The 15,513-nt window shown below is 42.8% G+C and overlaps 1 protein-coding gene across 11 annotated transcripts in view; it reads left to right on the plus strand.

Annotated features, from left to right (window-relative positions):
• The window catches only part of RAP1GAP2 (RAP1 GTPase activating protein 2), a 1,112,678-nt gene that overhangs the window by 1,062,144 nt on the left and 35,021 nt on the right, over positions 1 to 15,513 (plus strand). For 9 of the 11 annotated variants that reach the window (XR_012298693.1, XM_073667801.1, XM_073667807.1 and 6 more), the window contains 3 exons: positions 10,668 to 10,814; positions 11,864 to 11,976; positions 14,938 to 15,051. Coding sequence is in view for 10 of the 11 variants with exons in the window: in XM_073667801.1 (XP_073523902.1) it covers positions 10,668 to 10,814; positions 11,864 to 11,976; positions 14,938 to 15,051 (374 nt within the window). In the remaining variant the exon portion in view is untranslated. The remainder of the gene's footprint in view (positions 1 to 10,667; positions 10,815 to 11,863; positions 11,977 to 14,937; positions 15,052 to 15,513) is intronic. The other 2 variants (XM_073667802.1, XM_073667805.1) reach the window with 1 other exon arrangement.

Here is a 15,513-nt window from a genome sequence, read left to right on the forward strand (position 1 = left end):
TTAGTATTAAATTTAGGTCGATAATATTTGCGTTTATTTGTGAAAAAATCAAAAATATGGGAAAAATTTTGAAAATTTTGCAATTTTCAAATTTTGAATTTTTATTCTGCTAAACTAGAGAGTGATGTGACACAAAATAGTTAATAAATAACATTTCCCACATGTCTACTTTACATCAGCACAATTTTTGAAAAAAAAAAAATTTTTGGTAGGAAGTTAGAAGGGTTCAAAGTTCATCAGCAAATTTTCTTTTTTCCAGCAAAATTTGCAAAGCCATTTTTTTTAGTGACCACATCACATTTGAAGTCCCTTTGAGGGGTGTACATGACAGAAAACACCCAAAAGTGACACCATTCCAAAAACTGCACCCCTCAAGCTACTCAAAACTACATTCAAGAAGATTATTAACCCTTCAGGTGCATCACAGGAACTAAAGCCACATGGAAGAAAAAAATGAACATTTTTATTTTTCTAACAAAAATTTTCTTTTAGCCTAAATTTTTTAATTTTCACATGGGTAACAGGATAAAATGCATCCTAAAATTTGTTGGTCAATTTCTCCTTAGTACACTGATACCTCATATGTGGTCATAAACCACTGTTTGGGCACACGGCAGGGCTCAGAAGGGAAGGAGCGCCATTTTACTTTTTGAATGGAAAATTAGCTCCAAAAGTCAAATTGCGCTCCTTCTCTTCTGAGCCCTGTCATGTGCCCAAACAGTGGTTTACGACCACATATGAGGTATCAGTGTACTCAGGAGAAATTGACCAATACATTTTAGGATGCATTTTATCCTGTTACCCATGTGAAAATTAAAAAATTTAGGCTAAAAGAAAATTTTTGTGAAAAAAAAAGTACTTTTTTGTTTTCACAGATCATTTTGTGAAGCACCTGGGGGTTCCAAGTGCTCACTATGCATCTAGATAGGTGCCTTGGGGGGTCTAGTTTCCAAAGTGGGGTCACTTGTGGGGGAGCTCCACTGTTTAGGCACATTAGGGGCTCTCCAAACGCAACATGGTGTCCACTAACAATTTGAGCCGATTTTCCATTCAATTTGTTAGCGGACACCATGTCGCGTTTGGAGAGCCGCTGTGTGGCCAAACATTGGAGCTCCCCCACAAGTGACCCCATTTTGGAAACTAGACCCCCCAAGGCACCTATCTAGATGCACAGTGAGCACTTGGAACCCCCAGGTCATTCACAAATTAATCCGTAAAAATAAAAAAGTGTTTTTTTTTCCACTTTTTCATTTTTATGAATCAATTTGTGAAGCACCTGGGGGTTCCAAGTGCTCACTATGCATCTAGATAGGTGCCTTGGGGGGTCTAGTTTCCAAAATGGGGTCACTTGTTGGGGAGCTCCAATGTTTGGGCACACAGCGGCTCTCCAAAAGCAACATGGTGTCCGCTAACAAATTGTCGGCTCAAATTGTTAGAAGACACCATGTTGCGTTTGGAGAGCCGCTGTGTGGCCAAACATTGGAGCTCCCCCACAAGTGACCCCATTTTGGAAACTAGACCCCCCAAGGCACCTATCTAGATGCATAGTGAGCACTTGGAACCCCCAGGTCCTTCACAAATTAATCCGTAAAAATAAAAAAGTGTTTTTTTTTCCACTTTTTCATTTTTATGAATCAATTTGTGAAGCACCTGGGGGTTTCAAGTGCTCACTATGCATCTAGATAGGTGCCTTGGGGGGTCTAGTTTCCAAAATGGGGTCACTTGTTGGGGAGCTCCAATGTTTGGGCACACAGGGACTCTCCAAACGCAACATGGTTCCAATTTGTTAGTGGACACCATTGTGTAGTGTATGTCAGGTTGGTGTGCGGTGTGGTATATTGTAGTGTATACACCACACACACACACACACACTACAACACACACACCAACCTGACATAGCCTACTAAGCTGAGTACGCCCTAGACTGGGATGAGTGGGACGGGCGGGACATTTTGTGTGCTGTGTGCGTGTGTAAAAAAAAAAAAAAAAAAAAAAAAAAAATCGAAACTTTATTATAGTGTGAGTGTACGTGTGTGTGTGTGTGTGCTTGGTGTAACCTTCTGCAGTCACGTGTGGGGGCTGTCAGGCGTAGGGGGCTGTCAGGCGTAGGGGGGCTGTCAGGCGTAGGGGGGCTGTCAGGTGTACGGGGGCTGTCAGGCGTATGGGGCTGTCAGGCGTAGGGGGGGGGCTGAAGAGATGGAGGAGCCAGCAGCTGCAGCAAGGGGGGTGATCACTGGGGCAGGAGCCGGCAGTAGCAAGGGGGGTGATCACTGGGGCAGGAGCCGGCAGCAGCAAGGGGGGTGATCACTGGGGCAGGAGCCGGCAGCAGCAAGGGGGGTGATCACTGGGGCAGGAGCCGGCAGCAGCAAGGGGGGTGATCACTGGGTTTGCGGGGGGGGGGGATGATCACTGGGATGGGGGGGTGCACACTGGGGATGGGGAGTGAACACTGGAGACAGGGGGGGTGAACACTGGGGACAGGGGGGGTGAACACTGGGGGGGTGAACACTGGGGTCAGGGGGGGTGAACACTGGGGACAGGGGGGTGAACACTGGGGACAGGGGGGGTGAACACTGGGGACAGGGGGGTGAACACTGGGGACAGGGGGGGTGAACACTGGGGGAGGGGTGATTATTGGGAGGTGGGGGGTGATATCACTGGGACTGGGGGATGGTGGGTTTGATCACAGGAGCAGGGCATTTACACTGAGCCTGCTGCTGCTGTGATCACAGTCCACCGGCTGTCAGAAGGAGAGCAGCAGCCGGTGGATGAAGACGTGGGAGAGGGAGCAGAGGGAGCGGAGGTCGGGGTGCAGGTATGAAAGTGGAGGGGGGGTCGGGGGTGGAGGGGGGGGCAGGGTGGAGTGGAGGGGGAGTCGGGGGGGAGCGGGGGCAATACTACCTGATGCAGATCAGCGGCGGCAGCAGGCGATCAGCGGCGGCAGCAGGCGATCCACGGGGGGGCAGCTGCAGAGGGTCCACGGGGGGGCAGCAGCAGAGGGTCCACAGGAGGCAGCAGCAGAGGGTCCACAACGGCCGGCACCCGATCCATGGACGGGCAGTTGCGGCCATCATTAAAAACTCCCTCCACATCTGATTGGGGCTAGTATCCATGTGACGCTAGCCCCCCAATCAGATCTGGGGGGAGGGGGGGACAGAGGTGACACTCCCCCCAGCCAATGGCTGATGCTGTAAGCATCAGGCCATGCCCAGATTTAAATATTACACCAATTTTCATTGGTGAAATATTTAATTCATACCGATTGGCAGTTTCATTAAAAGTGAAAATGAAACAGCCAATCGGAGGGGTCCCAGGCACGGGGGGGTTAATCCACCCCCCGGGGGGTCGACTTCAGGATGTCCAGTTGCAGTAGCAACTGTGACACCTGAGCGACCCCGCTCGCAGGCGCTGCAGGGGGTCTTTCCCTCCATGTCACAGACGCTGTGACATGGGTCGGGAACGAACTGTTTTCCATGTCACAAACGGTGTGACACGGGTCGGGAAGGGGTTAAATTAACTGGCATGTGATTTAGTTTCCAATTACGGGTGGCCCTTTAGAATACTTAGAAGAACACAAATATTTCTTATTAAATGGAGCATTCCTTGAAAATAAGTAATATTTCCCATCAAACATATGCACACATTATATATATATATATATATATATATATATATATATATATATATATTTATACATATATTGGTCTTCTTCTAATTTCTAATTGACATCCCATGACCAGATGGCATGTACGAATACCGGGATAACTGCCAGAACTGACATTTCGAGTGGCTACAAACAGCTGCAGGATGGTTAATTAAAGAGTTCTGCTCTGAATTTAGCAGCATTTAAACTTCAAAACGCAGCTCTGGGTTTGATCAGCATTTAGACCCCTGGTAACTGTACCACTTTGGAAGATAATGGCTGGCATGGCCGTCTGGTGAGGTGTGTGACTTGTAATAACATGCTAGATGCTCCATAATTGCTTGGGAGTTCAGTCCGCCTTGTAAGGCCACTTCCAATTACATTCTCATTTGAGACAAATAGTGAGTTTAATCACAATATGTCGCTCACTAAACTACAAAAATGTGCCCTTAGTTTGCTAATGAGCATTGAGCCTACTTCAATACATACACAGCTTTTTCATTCACATTATTGTTTTGTCTGACTGCAATATGCATCAGTAGTATAGCTGTTGGGAGTACAGATGTTAAAGGGGTTTTCCATGGTACAACTCTTATCCCATATGATAGGATATATAATATATATTTAACCACAAGGGGTCCAGCTGTTCAGACTCCACAAATCACAAGAACCTGGGTCCTATGTCCCTCAGTACCCATTAGTGAGCGTTTACGAGAAGGAAGAGAAGTGATTATAAGCGCACAGGCACTCGCCATAGTTTTAGAGAAGAGAAGGGTTTGTATGCGCACAAGCACTCTCCATACTTTTAGAGAAGAGAAGGGATTGTATGCACACAGGCACTCTCCATAGTTTTAGAGAAGAGAAGTGATTATTTGCGCACAGGCACTCGCCATAGTTTTAGAGAAGAGAAGGTTTTGTATGCGCACAAGCACTCGCCATAGTTTTAGAGAAGAGAAGGGATTGTATGCACACAGGCACTCTCCATAGTTTGAGAGAAGAGAAGGGATTGTATGCGCACAGGCCCTTTCCATAGTTTTAGAGAAGAGAAGGGATTGTATGTGCACAGGCACTTTCCATAGTTTTAGAGAAGAAAAGGGATTGTATGCGCACAGGCACTTTCCATAGTTTTAGAGAAGAGAAGGGATTGTATGCGCACAGGCACTCTCCATAGTTTGAGAGAAGAGAAGGGATTGTATGCGCACAGGCCTTTTCCATAGTTTTAGAGAAGAGAAGGGATTGTATGCGCATAGGCACTTTCCATAGTTTTAGAGAAGAAAAGGGATTGTATGTGCACAGGCACTTTCCATAGTTTTAGAGAAGAGAATGGATTGTATGCACACAGGCACTCTCCATAGTTTTAGAGAAGAGAAGGGATTGTACACGCACAGGCACTCTCCATAGTTTTAGAAAAAAGAAAAATCTTAAGCCTCCTCTTTATTCTTATCTTTCATTGTCTTGCACACTCACTAATAGGTACCTGCGGATGCAGAAATGTTCCTTATTTTATTTTTTAGGTTTTTTTTTTATAAATGAAATGTAATCATTTTATAATGAAATTCTGCAACTTTCTACCCTTGGAGAGACTTTAAAAATCTCTATCTGCCATCGGTAACAAAATTCATGCAAAGAAATAAAATGGTTACAGACTGAGTCCCGTTCATAGCTGAGAGGTGAAAAACGCCTTTGGCATGTTGGGTAGTCTGTTATCAGATTCATGCTGCACGAACCACAGGCAGCATGAATTATACGCTGGTTATGGATTGTAGCCAGGTAACCTTTACTCTGAAACACTGCGGCATTTCAGATAAAATATACTTTGGTCTCAGATGACTAATCCAAGGCAACTCCTTGGCCAGCTTCTTCTTGCCCTGATCCCCATAACTAAAAGATCTCTTTTTATGTAAAAATGTCAAGACACCTGGTATCATCCTCAATAAACTTCTTTATTAATTACAACACATTAGAAATCTGCAATTTTCAGCCACAAATGACCTTATGAAATCCATATAAAGACAAGGGTAACATATGGTTTGATAAAGGCCATACACGGCGGATTTTGTATGTGCTGTAATTGATAAAGAAGTTTATTGAGGAAGATACCTGGTATCTTGGAACTTTTTACTTGGAGTATTAGGTAGTACATTGGAGAGTTGCCCCAAGAGAGCAGAGGACTGAAGAGTGTTGCACGGGAAGCTATGGAATAAAATCTAAGGTCTCTTCATATGTACAAAACTGGTGCGGGGCAAGGCAAAGCTGGCCATGGGCTGCATCTGACTCACCCAGGGGGAGATATTGGGGGAGATTCAGTACCCGGGCCTTGACCTTCTGTGGGATGTCATGGCAGTCGGCTCCCGGGCCCGTACCCTGGAGTCACTCTTTAAAAGGGGTTTGTTAACAGTTTGTCTCACGACACCACCTGTGGTTCCCGGTAATGGGTACCGGGGCTGCGGCAGGCCTCTGGAGCAGATGTTAAGGCAGCTGGGTTGGTGCGGCTCTCCACAGGCAGAGCACATCTCCAGGGCAGTGTAGTTGCAGATGGTAATGCTGGGCGTTGTAGTGCAGGCGCGGTAGCGTGGTGACAGAGACAGTGGAGTGCTGTCATCCGAGTTTACTCACAGTTCTTTTTAGGTTCCTCGGGTACACTGTCCAGGTGTCAGACTCCCGCGTCGCACTGCGTTTGCCAGGCAGGGGTTCAGCACTCCTTCAGGTATATTAGAAGCACTTAACCGGACCCCCTTTCTTTATGTTCCTTCCTTGGCCGACTTCCCTTGCTGGGTCTTCTCCCTCCTACCCTGTGCTCCCCACACACAGTCCCGATCGGGTACTCTAAGATCCCTCTGGGCAACCTGGAGTTCCCGGACTTACTTGGTGCCCTTCACGGTGACTAGGGTGAGGCTGTGGCAACTGCACCATGGAATTGCAGAAGCCTCCGGTTTTCCAGCCGAGACCTGGAGTAACACGGCTGGTACAGGGACCGGTTCCCTTCCTGCGGCCTGATCCCTCTGACGCCTGGCAGATTTGGGCGTACGGGTGCCGTCCTGCACTCACCGTACCCCCTGGGATCCCTTCTGTTCCCGGAGCATTCCTCCCTTGCTCCCACTCCTCTCCTGGGCCTCTCTCACTAGGCCCCACTCTGGAGCAGAGCTCCTGAAGAGACTCTGCTCCCCTCTCCTCCTGCTGCCACTTACTTACTGCACTGCACTAACTACTCTAAGATGGCTTCCTATATATATCTATTCTCTAAGTGCTCCCCTGTTCTACGTCCTCCACCCACACCCACTACTGGTTCCCCCCACTCCAGCCAGGGACAGGGCAGCAGAAGAAGTGCATAATGCCCTTCCAGCCGGCCTGGAGTAGTGTAGTGTTGAATGCGGGTGTTGGCCTCCCAGGCAGTACTCCATCCTTACCTGAGAGAAGGAGATGCCACACCTCTGGGTGAGATGCAGTACCTCTGTGGCGACTGAACCCTCAGGGCGCCACACATCAAACTAGTCAGCCGAGACACAGAGACCCCAGTCAGCTTTCCAAGATATGCTGTGTCTGAAACACTAGAGTAAAATTGTGCAGCCAGTCTCTAATTCATGCTGCCTGTGGTTCAGGAGGCATATATCTGTTGAAAAGTTCCCAATAATACAGCGTAACAATTTGTCAGGTATTGATGTTTTTCAACAAAGGGTTTCCAAGAATGTATACTATTGTATGAATTTCTCAAATAAGAACCTGCCTAGACCTGAATTTAGCCTCAGTTCACACCAGACCAGCAAATTCAATTTTTCAGCTATGTAACGAGAACAGAAAAATGGAAATCATGCAGGAAACGTATCCATCACAGATATCCATGACAGATACAAATACTTCTCAACAGGTGCTATTAACTATAATGAGATCCATTGGGTTTCCAATAGATTCTGCATCATTTCATTGAAAAAGATAGCGCAGATGATGTGTTTTTTTTGGTGAAGTAAGATTTTTTTTAGCTGCCAGTATGTTAGTAAAAGGAACACTGTGATTCCATTTAATAGTTTTTACGAATGAAGGTAGACATAAGGTCATCAAGATCAAGATCAATCTATAATCTAACATTAATTCAGAGGAAAGCAAAAACCCCATGAGGCAGATGCTAATTGTCCCATAATAGGGGAAAAAATCCTTCCCGACTCCACATCTGGCAATCAGACTAGTTCCCTGGATCAATGTCTCATTACAGAATTTATTACCTATTACCTGTAATATATTTTTCAAGAAAGGCATCCAGGCCCACCTTGAAATTTTGAAGTGAATCCACAATTATATCATCATGTGGCAATGATTTCTATAATATCCCTGCTCTTACAGTAAAGAATCACTGTCTGTGATTATGATTAAACCTTCTTTCCTCTAGACATAGAGAATGCTTCCTTGTCATCACTTCAGGCCTAGGTGTAAAAAGATCTTCAGATAGGTCTCTGTACTGTCTCTTCATAGATTTGTACTGTGTAATAAGATCGCCCCTTTTTCAAACTGAATAACCTCAGGTTTGGTAACCTGTCTTGGCAATTCAGTTCACCTACCCATTCCCTTTATAATCTTGGTCACCTTTCTCTGCACTTGTTCTAGTTCACGTACAGTATGTCTTCCTTATACATAAAATTGTACACTGTCTTCTAAGTGTGGCTGCACTAGTGACTTGTATACAGGCAAAACTATGCTTTTAATGCATCCCATTTTTTTATTAGCCTTGGCAGTAGCTGCCTGGCACTTGTCACTATTAGTGTTGAGCGAGTATGTTCTGTTAACCCTTTCGGCGAGTATGCTCGGGCCGAGCTCCAAGTATTTACAGCTGCTCGGTGATATGTTTGAATCGCTCCCGTGTGCATGATTTGCGACTGTTTGACAGTTTTAATACATGTGAGGAATATCTATTTCTTACACATTCCTCATATGTAATAAAGCTATCAAACAGTTGCAAATCATGCACACGGGAGCGATTCAACCATATCACCGAGCAGCTGTAAATACTCAGAGCTCGGCCCGAGCACACTCTGACAGAACATACTCGCTCAACACTAGTCACTATTATTGAGTTTGCTGTTCATCCATACACCCAAGTCTTTTTTAATGACAGTTTTATCATTTTGTACATAATTATATATTTTATTTCCTCTGGACAAGTGCATGACCTTGCATTTATCTACATTGAACTTCAATTTTCATTTCTCCGCCCAAGCCTCCAGCTTACATAAATTCCTCTGTAATGTTAAATGATCCTCCTTTGTGTTGATTACCCTGCGGAGTTTAGTATCATCTGAAAATAATGTAATTCTATTCTGTATGCCCTCTACAAGTTCATTAATAAATATGTTAAGAAGAGGGCCCAATAGTGACCCTGTGGTACCTCACTGTTATCTGTGACCAAATCAGAGTGTGTTCCATTAATAACCACCCTCCTTTTCCTATCACTGAGCAATTTGTTAACCCAATTACACATATTTTCCCATAGTCCCATTGCGCTCATTTTATGTCCTAACTTTTTTTGTTTCACTGTATCAAACACCTTTGAAAGGCAAGATAGAGAGCATCAGAGCATTACCCTGGTCCAGTCTGGAACTTACCTCATCTTAGTTGCTGTTCAGATTAGTTTGACACGACACATCTCTCATAAACCCTATAGTCTCTTAGAAAACCTTAAAAGATTTTGCCCACAGTACAGTTTAAATTTACCGGATTATAATTTTCAGCCTCAGATTGTGTCCCCTTTTTGAATATTGGCACTACATTTGCTATGTGCCAGTTCTGTGGTACAGACCCTGTAATTGTGGAATTCTTGAATATTAGAATAATTAGAATATTAGAAATAGTGGTCTGTCTGTCAAAGTAATTCATTTCTGCAGTACTCAGGGGTATATGCCATCTGGGTCCGGTGACTTGTCTTTTAATTGCAACACCGCACTTCCTGCTGGGTTAATGGAGCATTTATGGTATCTCTAGTCATGTAATTTTCTTATGTAAATACTTTAGAGAAAAAGGGTTCAGTAGATTGGCCTTTTCCACATCCTCTTTCACCTTTCCACCCAGATTATTTTATAGGAGGCCAACACTATCATTTTTGAGTTTTGTACTGTTCATGTAGTTGAGGTTTATTTTTGGATTTTTTTTTTACTTTCCTTACTTTTAATCTAACCTCTATAAGGCATCTATTTATCTATCTATCTCTCTGTATTTCTATCTGTCTACTGTATCTATTTATCTATGTATTTACAACGTAAAAATTATTCAGTGAAATTTAATGAGGAAGCAATTTGTGAAAAATAATTGGTAAAACATCACAATATTAGTAAGGCAAACAGTCTTTAAAAGTCTTGGAACAGGCATTTTGATAAATCTAACTTTAGACTAAAAATATAATGTTCTGTGCTTAGTGATTGGCTATTCATTGCAGACCCGCTAATAGAAATGACTTTCTGCCCTATAGACTATTTCTATTGGCTGCTCTGCAGTATATTTTGTTTCCCAGTTGATTGCAATTGTTCTCCAATATTTCTTGTTCCTCTCTTATGTAGTCTAATATGCATATTCTTTGATAATGAAGCAGTTTCTTACAAGACACAGCAAAAAAAAGTTGACCTTTATCTTTACCTTTCTTATGTCCATTGCCTTTAAGTGTAATAATATTGGTATAGTACTGACCATAAGGTACCGGCTGTCAAAGCGTGACATTTTCTCCAGAGCCCTATTATACATAATCTTCTGCATTTCATCTTGAAAGGCCGCAGTCAGACAATATGCTTGGAAAATATGGTTTCTACTAGAGTAGCGATGAAAAATAGAAGAGATAACACATCAAAGGAAAACTAGCAAAGAATATAAATGTATCAGATGAAAGTATGTTTGAGGACAAGGTCAAGTTCAACTGGTAATATATGTTGGGATTATTCTTTATGCCGTAAACAATGGCGCTTATCTGATGGCAAACATTCTCTGGTGGCTTTATGGGCAGCGCATAGTAAAGTCTTATTTGTTTTCCTGTGTCTTTTCTTTGTCTAAGAGAGCTATCCGGGTACGCAGTCATTCCATGGAAACTATGGTGGGAAGTCAGAAAAAGCATCAGTCCGGGGGCATATCTGGGAGCCTGAGCGGAGGAATTGTGCACACAACTGCTGAAATGACCAAAACCACATTCTCCGTAAGCACTGTAAATGTTTAACAGTATCTTCTCTTTCCAGAATATGATCATTTTTGGGGGTGGACTTTCTCTTCTTAAAGGGAACCTGTTAACCCGAGAAACGCTACTTACTTGTAGATATAGGGATAATCTGCAGATAAATAGTATTTAAATCTTGGGTAGTGGCTACAGGGAGAAAAATGTTATTCTCCCTGCAGCCGCATGCTTCCAGTCATCGGGGCGATGCTGTAATTTATTACTACACGGTGAGCGCTCTGTAATCACTTTCCAGTACACTGATTAACAACCTGCTCTGCAGCGTACCTGTGCAGCACATGTGTGCAGAGTAGGCTGTCAATCAAAGTGCCGGGGAGTGATTACAGCCACCGATCACTGTGTAGTGACTGATGACTGTTACCACTCCCTGCATTGTGCCGATGACTGGAAATGTGCAGCTACAGCGAAAATAAAACTTGATTTTCTCCCTGTAGTAGCTGCTCCAGTAAGCCGGCTTCATGGGGTTTACATGGTGTTTGCCTGCACATTACCCCTGTGTCTGCAGATAAATTGCATTTCTCGAGGTATGGATTCGCTTTATGGAGATCATCCTTCATTGATAAATAATACTTTATAGGAAAAGGTATGAATATGTAATACTCCATAGATCGGATGTCTCCAACACACATCAGAAGTGGAAGTGAGAGGGACAGCTGTCTTCTTCCAAAAGAAGCAATTAAACATGTGACCGCTCTCAAAAAATGCGAGAGCAAACTGGGAATTGAGAGCAATTTTTGTTGATCCAAACTGGGAAAAGATTTAGCAAGTAAAGCAGTGACCTAGAATCTGTCCATATTGGACAAGAATCTGCCCTTTTTTCTATTTGTAGGTTAGCATGAAGCAGGTTACAGATAAAAGGGAGCAAGACAGGACTGCAGGCTCGGACTACATACTGGGTTTGTTAGTAGTTTGAGACTTTGGAAATACAAAGAACTGCAGTTAGCGAAGTTTCTTCATTTTTCTTTTTAGAAACAATAAAAAATAATGATTTGCTTTGTTTTTTTTTTTAAATGTTTTCATAGCCTCCTGCTGTGGTGACAAAGACACAATCAAAGAGCCCAATAAAAAGAAGGTCTGGTCTCTTCCCTCGATTGCACACCGGAGCTGAAATACAGTCTGAAACTCGGGCAAGATGGTAAACTTTGTCTTGCATTATTGAAACGTCTTACAGTTCAGCACCGGGGTGTGCTATCCACATGTTACACAACTTATATAAGGTTATCGTTTGCAAAAGGCATGAAGAAAAGAGATTTCTGAATCTCTGGAGCTGTCCCTCGCTGCAGGTCCTCTCTACATGCATCCTTCTACTGATCACATATGGAATCGCCATCAGCCTGATCCTTTGTGTACTCGCAGCATTGCTATTTTATTTGACATTTATAAATGTTATATTTCACAATTTCTTTAAACAGGATAACTTTTACAAAGCTCATGAGGTTCCTATTAATGTATTATACTAAATAGTCTGCGGCTGTTATGGTTTCCTAACTGGCAAAAGCATCATTTAAATGTCTCAAATTTTTGTTTCCCCAAGGTTATTTTCACACGAACGTACCTTGGTCACATGCTATCCATGTAAAAACTGAACTCACATAGACAACGCTCGGACCAATTCATTATGAATTTGACCAGCGGCGGTTGCCACAATCCCGTCCCACCCCAGCTCTGCCCACTTTGTCGGTTGTATAATAAAGTTGTAGAATTTTATCGCAGCCATCAGTGGCACTAAAATTATGCAACTTTTCAAAGTTTTTTATGCCAGAATACTGATGTAAAATGTTTCCACACTAGGTTAGAATTAAGGGGGGAGGGGTCTGGGGTTCTAGCAATCAGCAGGGGTTCCAGCAGTCAGACCGTCTGTGATCCAGCCGGGTGGGTTCATGGGATACAATTACCATTTGTTTTCCAAATCCTTAGTAAGATAATCATCTTCTGGTCTCTTGTTTAATACTTTATGGTGCCATTTAGCTGGCTTGAACTCACTTTGGCAGGTCAACATACTGGGTCTATAATTGATCTGTAATAATTCAAGTAGTTTCCTATAGCTTGAAAGTTGTTCCAAGCAAATAAACATATGAATTTGTATGTTTCTATTAGGCCACGGCCCCACTATCAGTATTCGGTCAGTATTTTTTCTCAGGAGTGGGAGACAAAACCAGGAGTGGGTGATAAATGCAGAATTGGTGACTTGTTTCTATTATACCTTTTCTATTATTGTTCCTCACCTGATTTGGGCTCCCACTCCTGAGAAAAAATACTGACTGAATACTGACGAAATACTGATAGTGGGGCCGTGGCCTTAGAAAGTATCTATTGATGACCTTTATGACCATTACTTCCTGAATTAAAATAACAGTAAATGTGTGTAAATACTTCCTATTACTAGGAAATTACTAGTGGCAAGAGTGCAGGGTAAACCTGTTTCCACTAGTAAATAGTAAGAGCTGTGCAATTTTATCTTCTATGAAAAAAATAGATTTTCCATCTCCTTTCTAAAAGGTTAAGCTGCGGTGGCAATCAGCTGCCTATGGTGAGTTATTTACAAGAAGAAAGTGAATGTTCCAAATTATACAGGCAAAAATGATGCTGACTTTCGAAATACTGGGATAAAGCTGTGAACCATGATGAGTTTTCTAATGATAGCACCCGCCACATAGAAGATAGATAAACCAAAGTTCTCAGATCTGTTCCAAACAGTGCATAATGTAAACTGAAAGCACAACTTGTACAATTCACTCATTTACTATTCTTATGCTTCTTATCACATTGATAGGTATATATCATGACCATATTATGGGACTGTCTTAAAGAGAATCCATCACCAGTTTTTGCTACTCTATCTTAGAGCAGCATTAAGTAGGGGTAGAGATGTTATCTGCGTGACAGCGTGGCAAATCAGGGATGTTCATGGGCGGAGCCGATTTTTTTGCGTGAACAAGCTGGAACCACGAACACGAACTCGAATTTGAAATTCCGAACAAATTCGCTCAACACTCGTAGAGACTAGTGATGAGTAAGCATGCTCGTTACTCAAGATTTATGAGCATGCTCGGGTGTTTCTTGAGAAACAGGCATTCCTCACATGCATTAAAGCTGTCAAACGGTCGCAGATCATGGACACAGCGTGACACAAACATAACACCGAGCACGCTGAAGATACTCGGGAAACACCCGAGCATGCTCGCCGAAAGGGTTAACAGAACATACTCACTCATCACTAGTAGAGACTAGTGATGAGCGAGCCTGCTCGTTTAACCCTTTCACCGAGCATGCCCGGGTGCTTACCAAATATTTTCGGAGTGCTCGTTTATTATGTTCGAGTCCCTGTGTCTACATGATTTAGAGCTGTAAGACAGCCTCAACACATATGAGGATTCCCTAACAAACAAGCAATCCCTGCATGTGTTCTGGCTGTCTTACAGCTGTAAATCATGCAGACGCAGGGACTCGAACATAATACACGAGCACGCAGAAGATACTCGGTAAGCACCCGGGCAAGCTCGGTGAAAGGGTTAAACGAGCACGCTCCATAGGTGTCTCAGTTGGTGGGCTTATAGCTGAAGATTTGATAAACTTGCAGTTATATCTGCTGCAGCACTGTTAGTTCTCTCATTCATAAGGTCCTGCTAAGTAGTCCTTGGTATTCAAGACCTCTGGCTATTCCTGCCCACCACTGTCTATTCACCTTGTCGGCAGTAATCTGTCAAGATTTACAATGATTGATTAGGCCTAAAGGTTGCTATTTGCACACATTCAAGGGGTCTTCTCATATTATCAAAGAGTTGCGCTAAGAATTAGGTTTCAAAACAAAAATTGCATTATAGAGACTTCACTACGCTAAGTTTTGATATCAACAAGTTCATTGACTGTTTCCAACTGACAAAATAGTGAATGCTGCTTTAAGGATCAAAACGAATAAAGCATACATCTGCAAAGTTCTTCACCTTTTTAGGTATATTGTTAACATAAAAACACTATCTTTTTATCTAAAGTTTATGTTTTTTATATTCAGCAAGAGTTTAATTGCCTACATTCACTTTCACAATTGATCATTTGCTGCTTTTAGTTGTAGTAATTATTTATTTCTTATTGACAGCGACAGCATGTCTGCTGTGCAAAAAACTCCAGATTGTGGCCACTCATCACAGGATGTAAAATCCGAAACATCGTCAAATCCCAGTTCCCCAGAGATATGTCCCAACAAAGAAAGGTAAGAATAATAATTTCGGAATAATGCGCCAGTGATTATGAAATGCATGATGCCAGAACAATTTGTTTTTCTTTTTATTATTATTATGTTATATGGGAAATAATAATATACAGTCTAATATACTGGATGTATTTCTGAATGTCTATTCAATTCAGATTTCATTAAAGTACTCCCATACTGTATACTAAGGAGGTTGTCTACTTAAAGGGGTATTCCCATCTCCAAGATCCTATCCCAATATGTAGTAGGTGTAATAATAATAATATTAGCAAATACCTACATTTAGAAATGTAGTATAGTATTTCTGATTCGCTATGCCACTTACCTCATGTGCAGGCATTGCAGGACCTTAGATATCCACGGTTATGACCACTAGCAGCTAGCTAACTAACTGTCACTTTATCAGTGGACGTAACCATGGATACCCAAGGTCCTGCAATGCCTGCACATGAGGAAAGAGAG

Source organism: Phyllobates terribilis, unplaced genomic scaffold, assembly GCF_046119375.1.
Source record: "Phyllobates terribilis strain yellow unplaced genomic scaffold, ASM4611937v1 Scaffold_2__4_contigs__length_985480577, whole genome shotgun sequence".
In the NCBI taxonomy this organism is placed as follows: Eukaryota; Metazoa; Chordata; class Amphibia; order Anura; family Dendrobatidae; genus Phyllobates; species Phyllobates terribilis.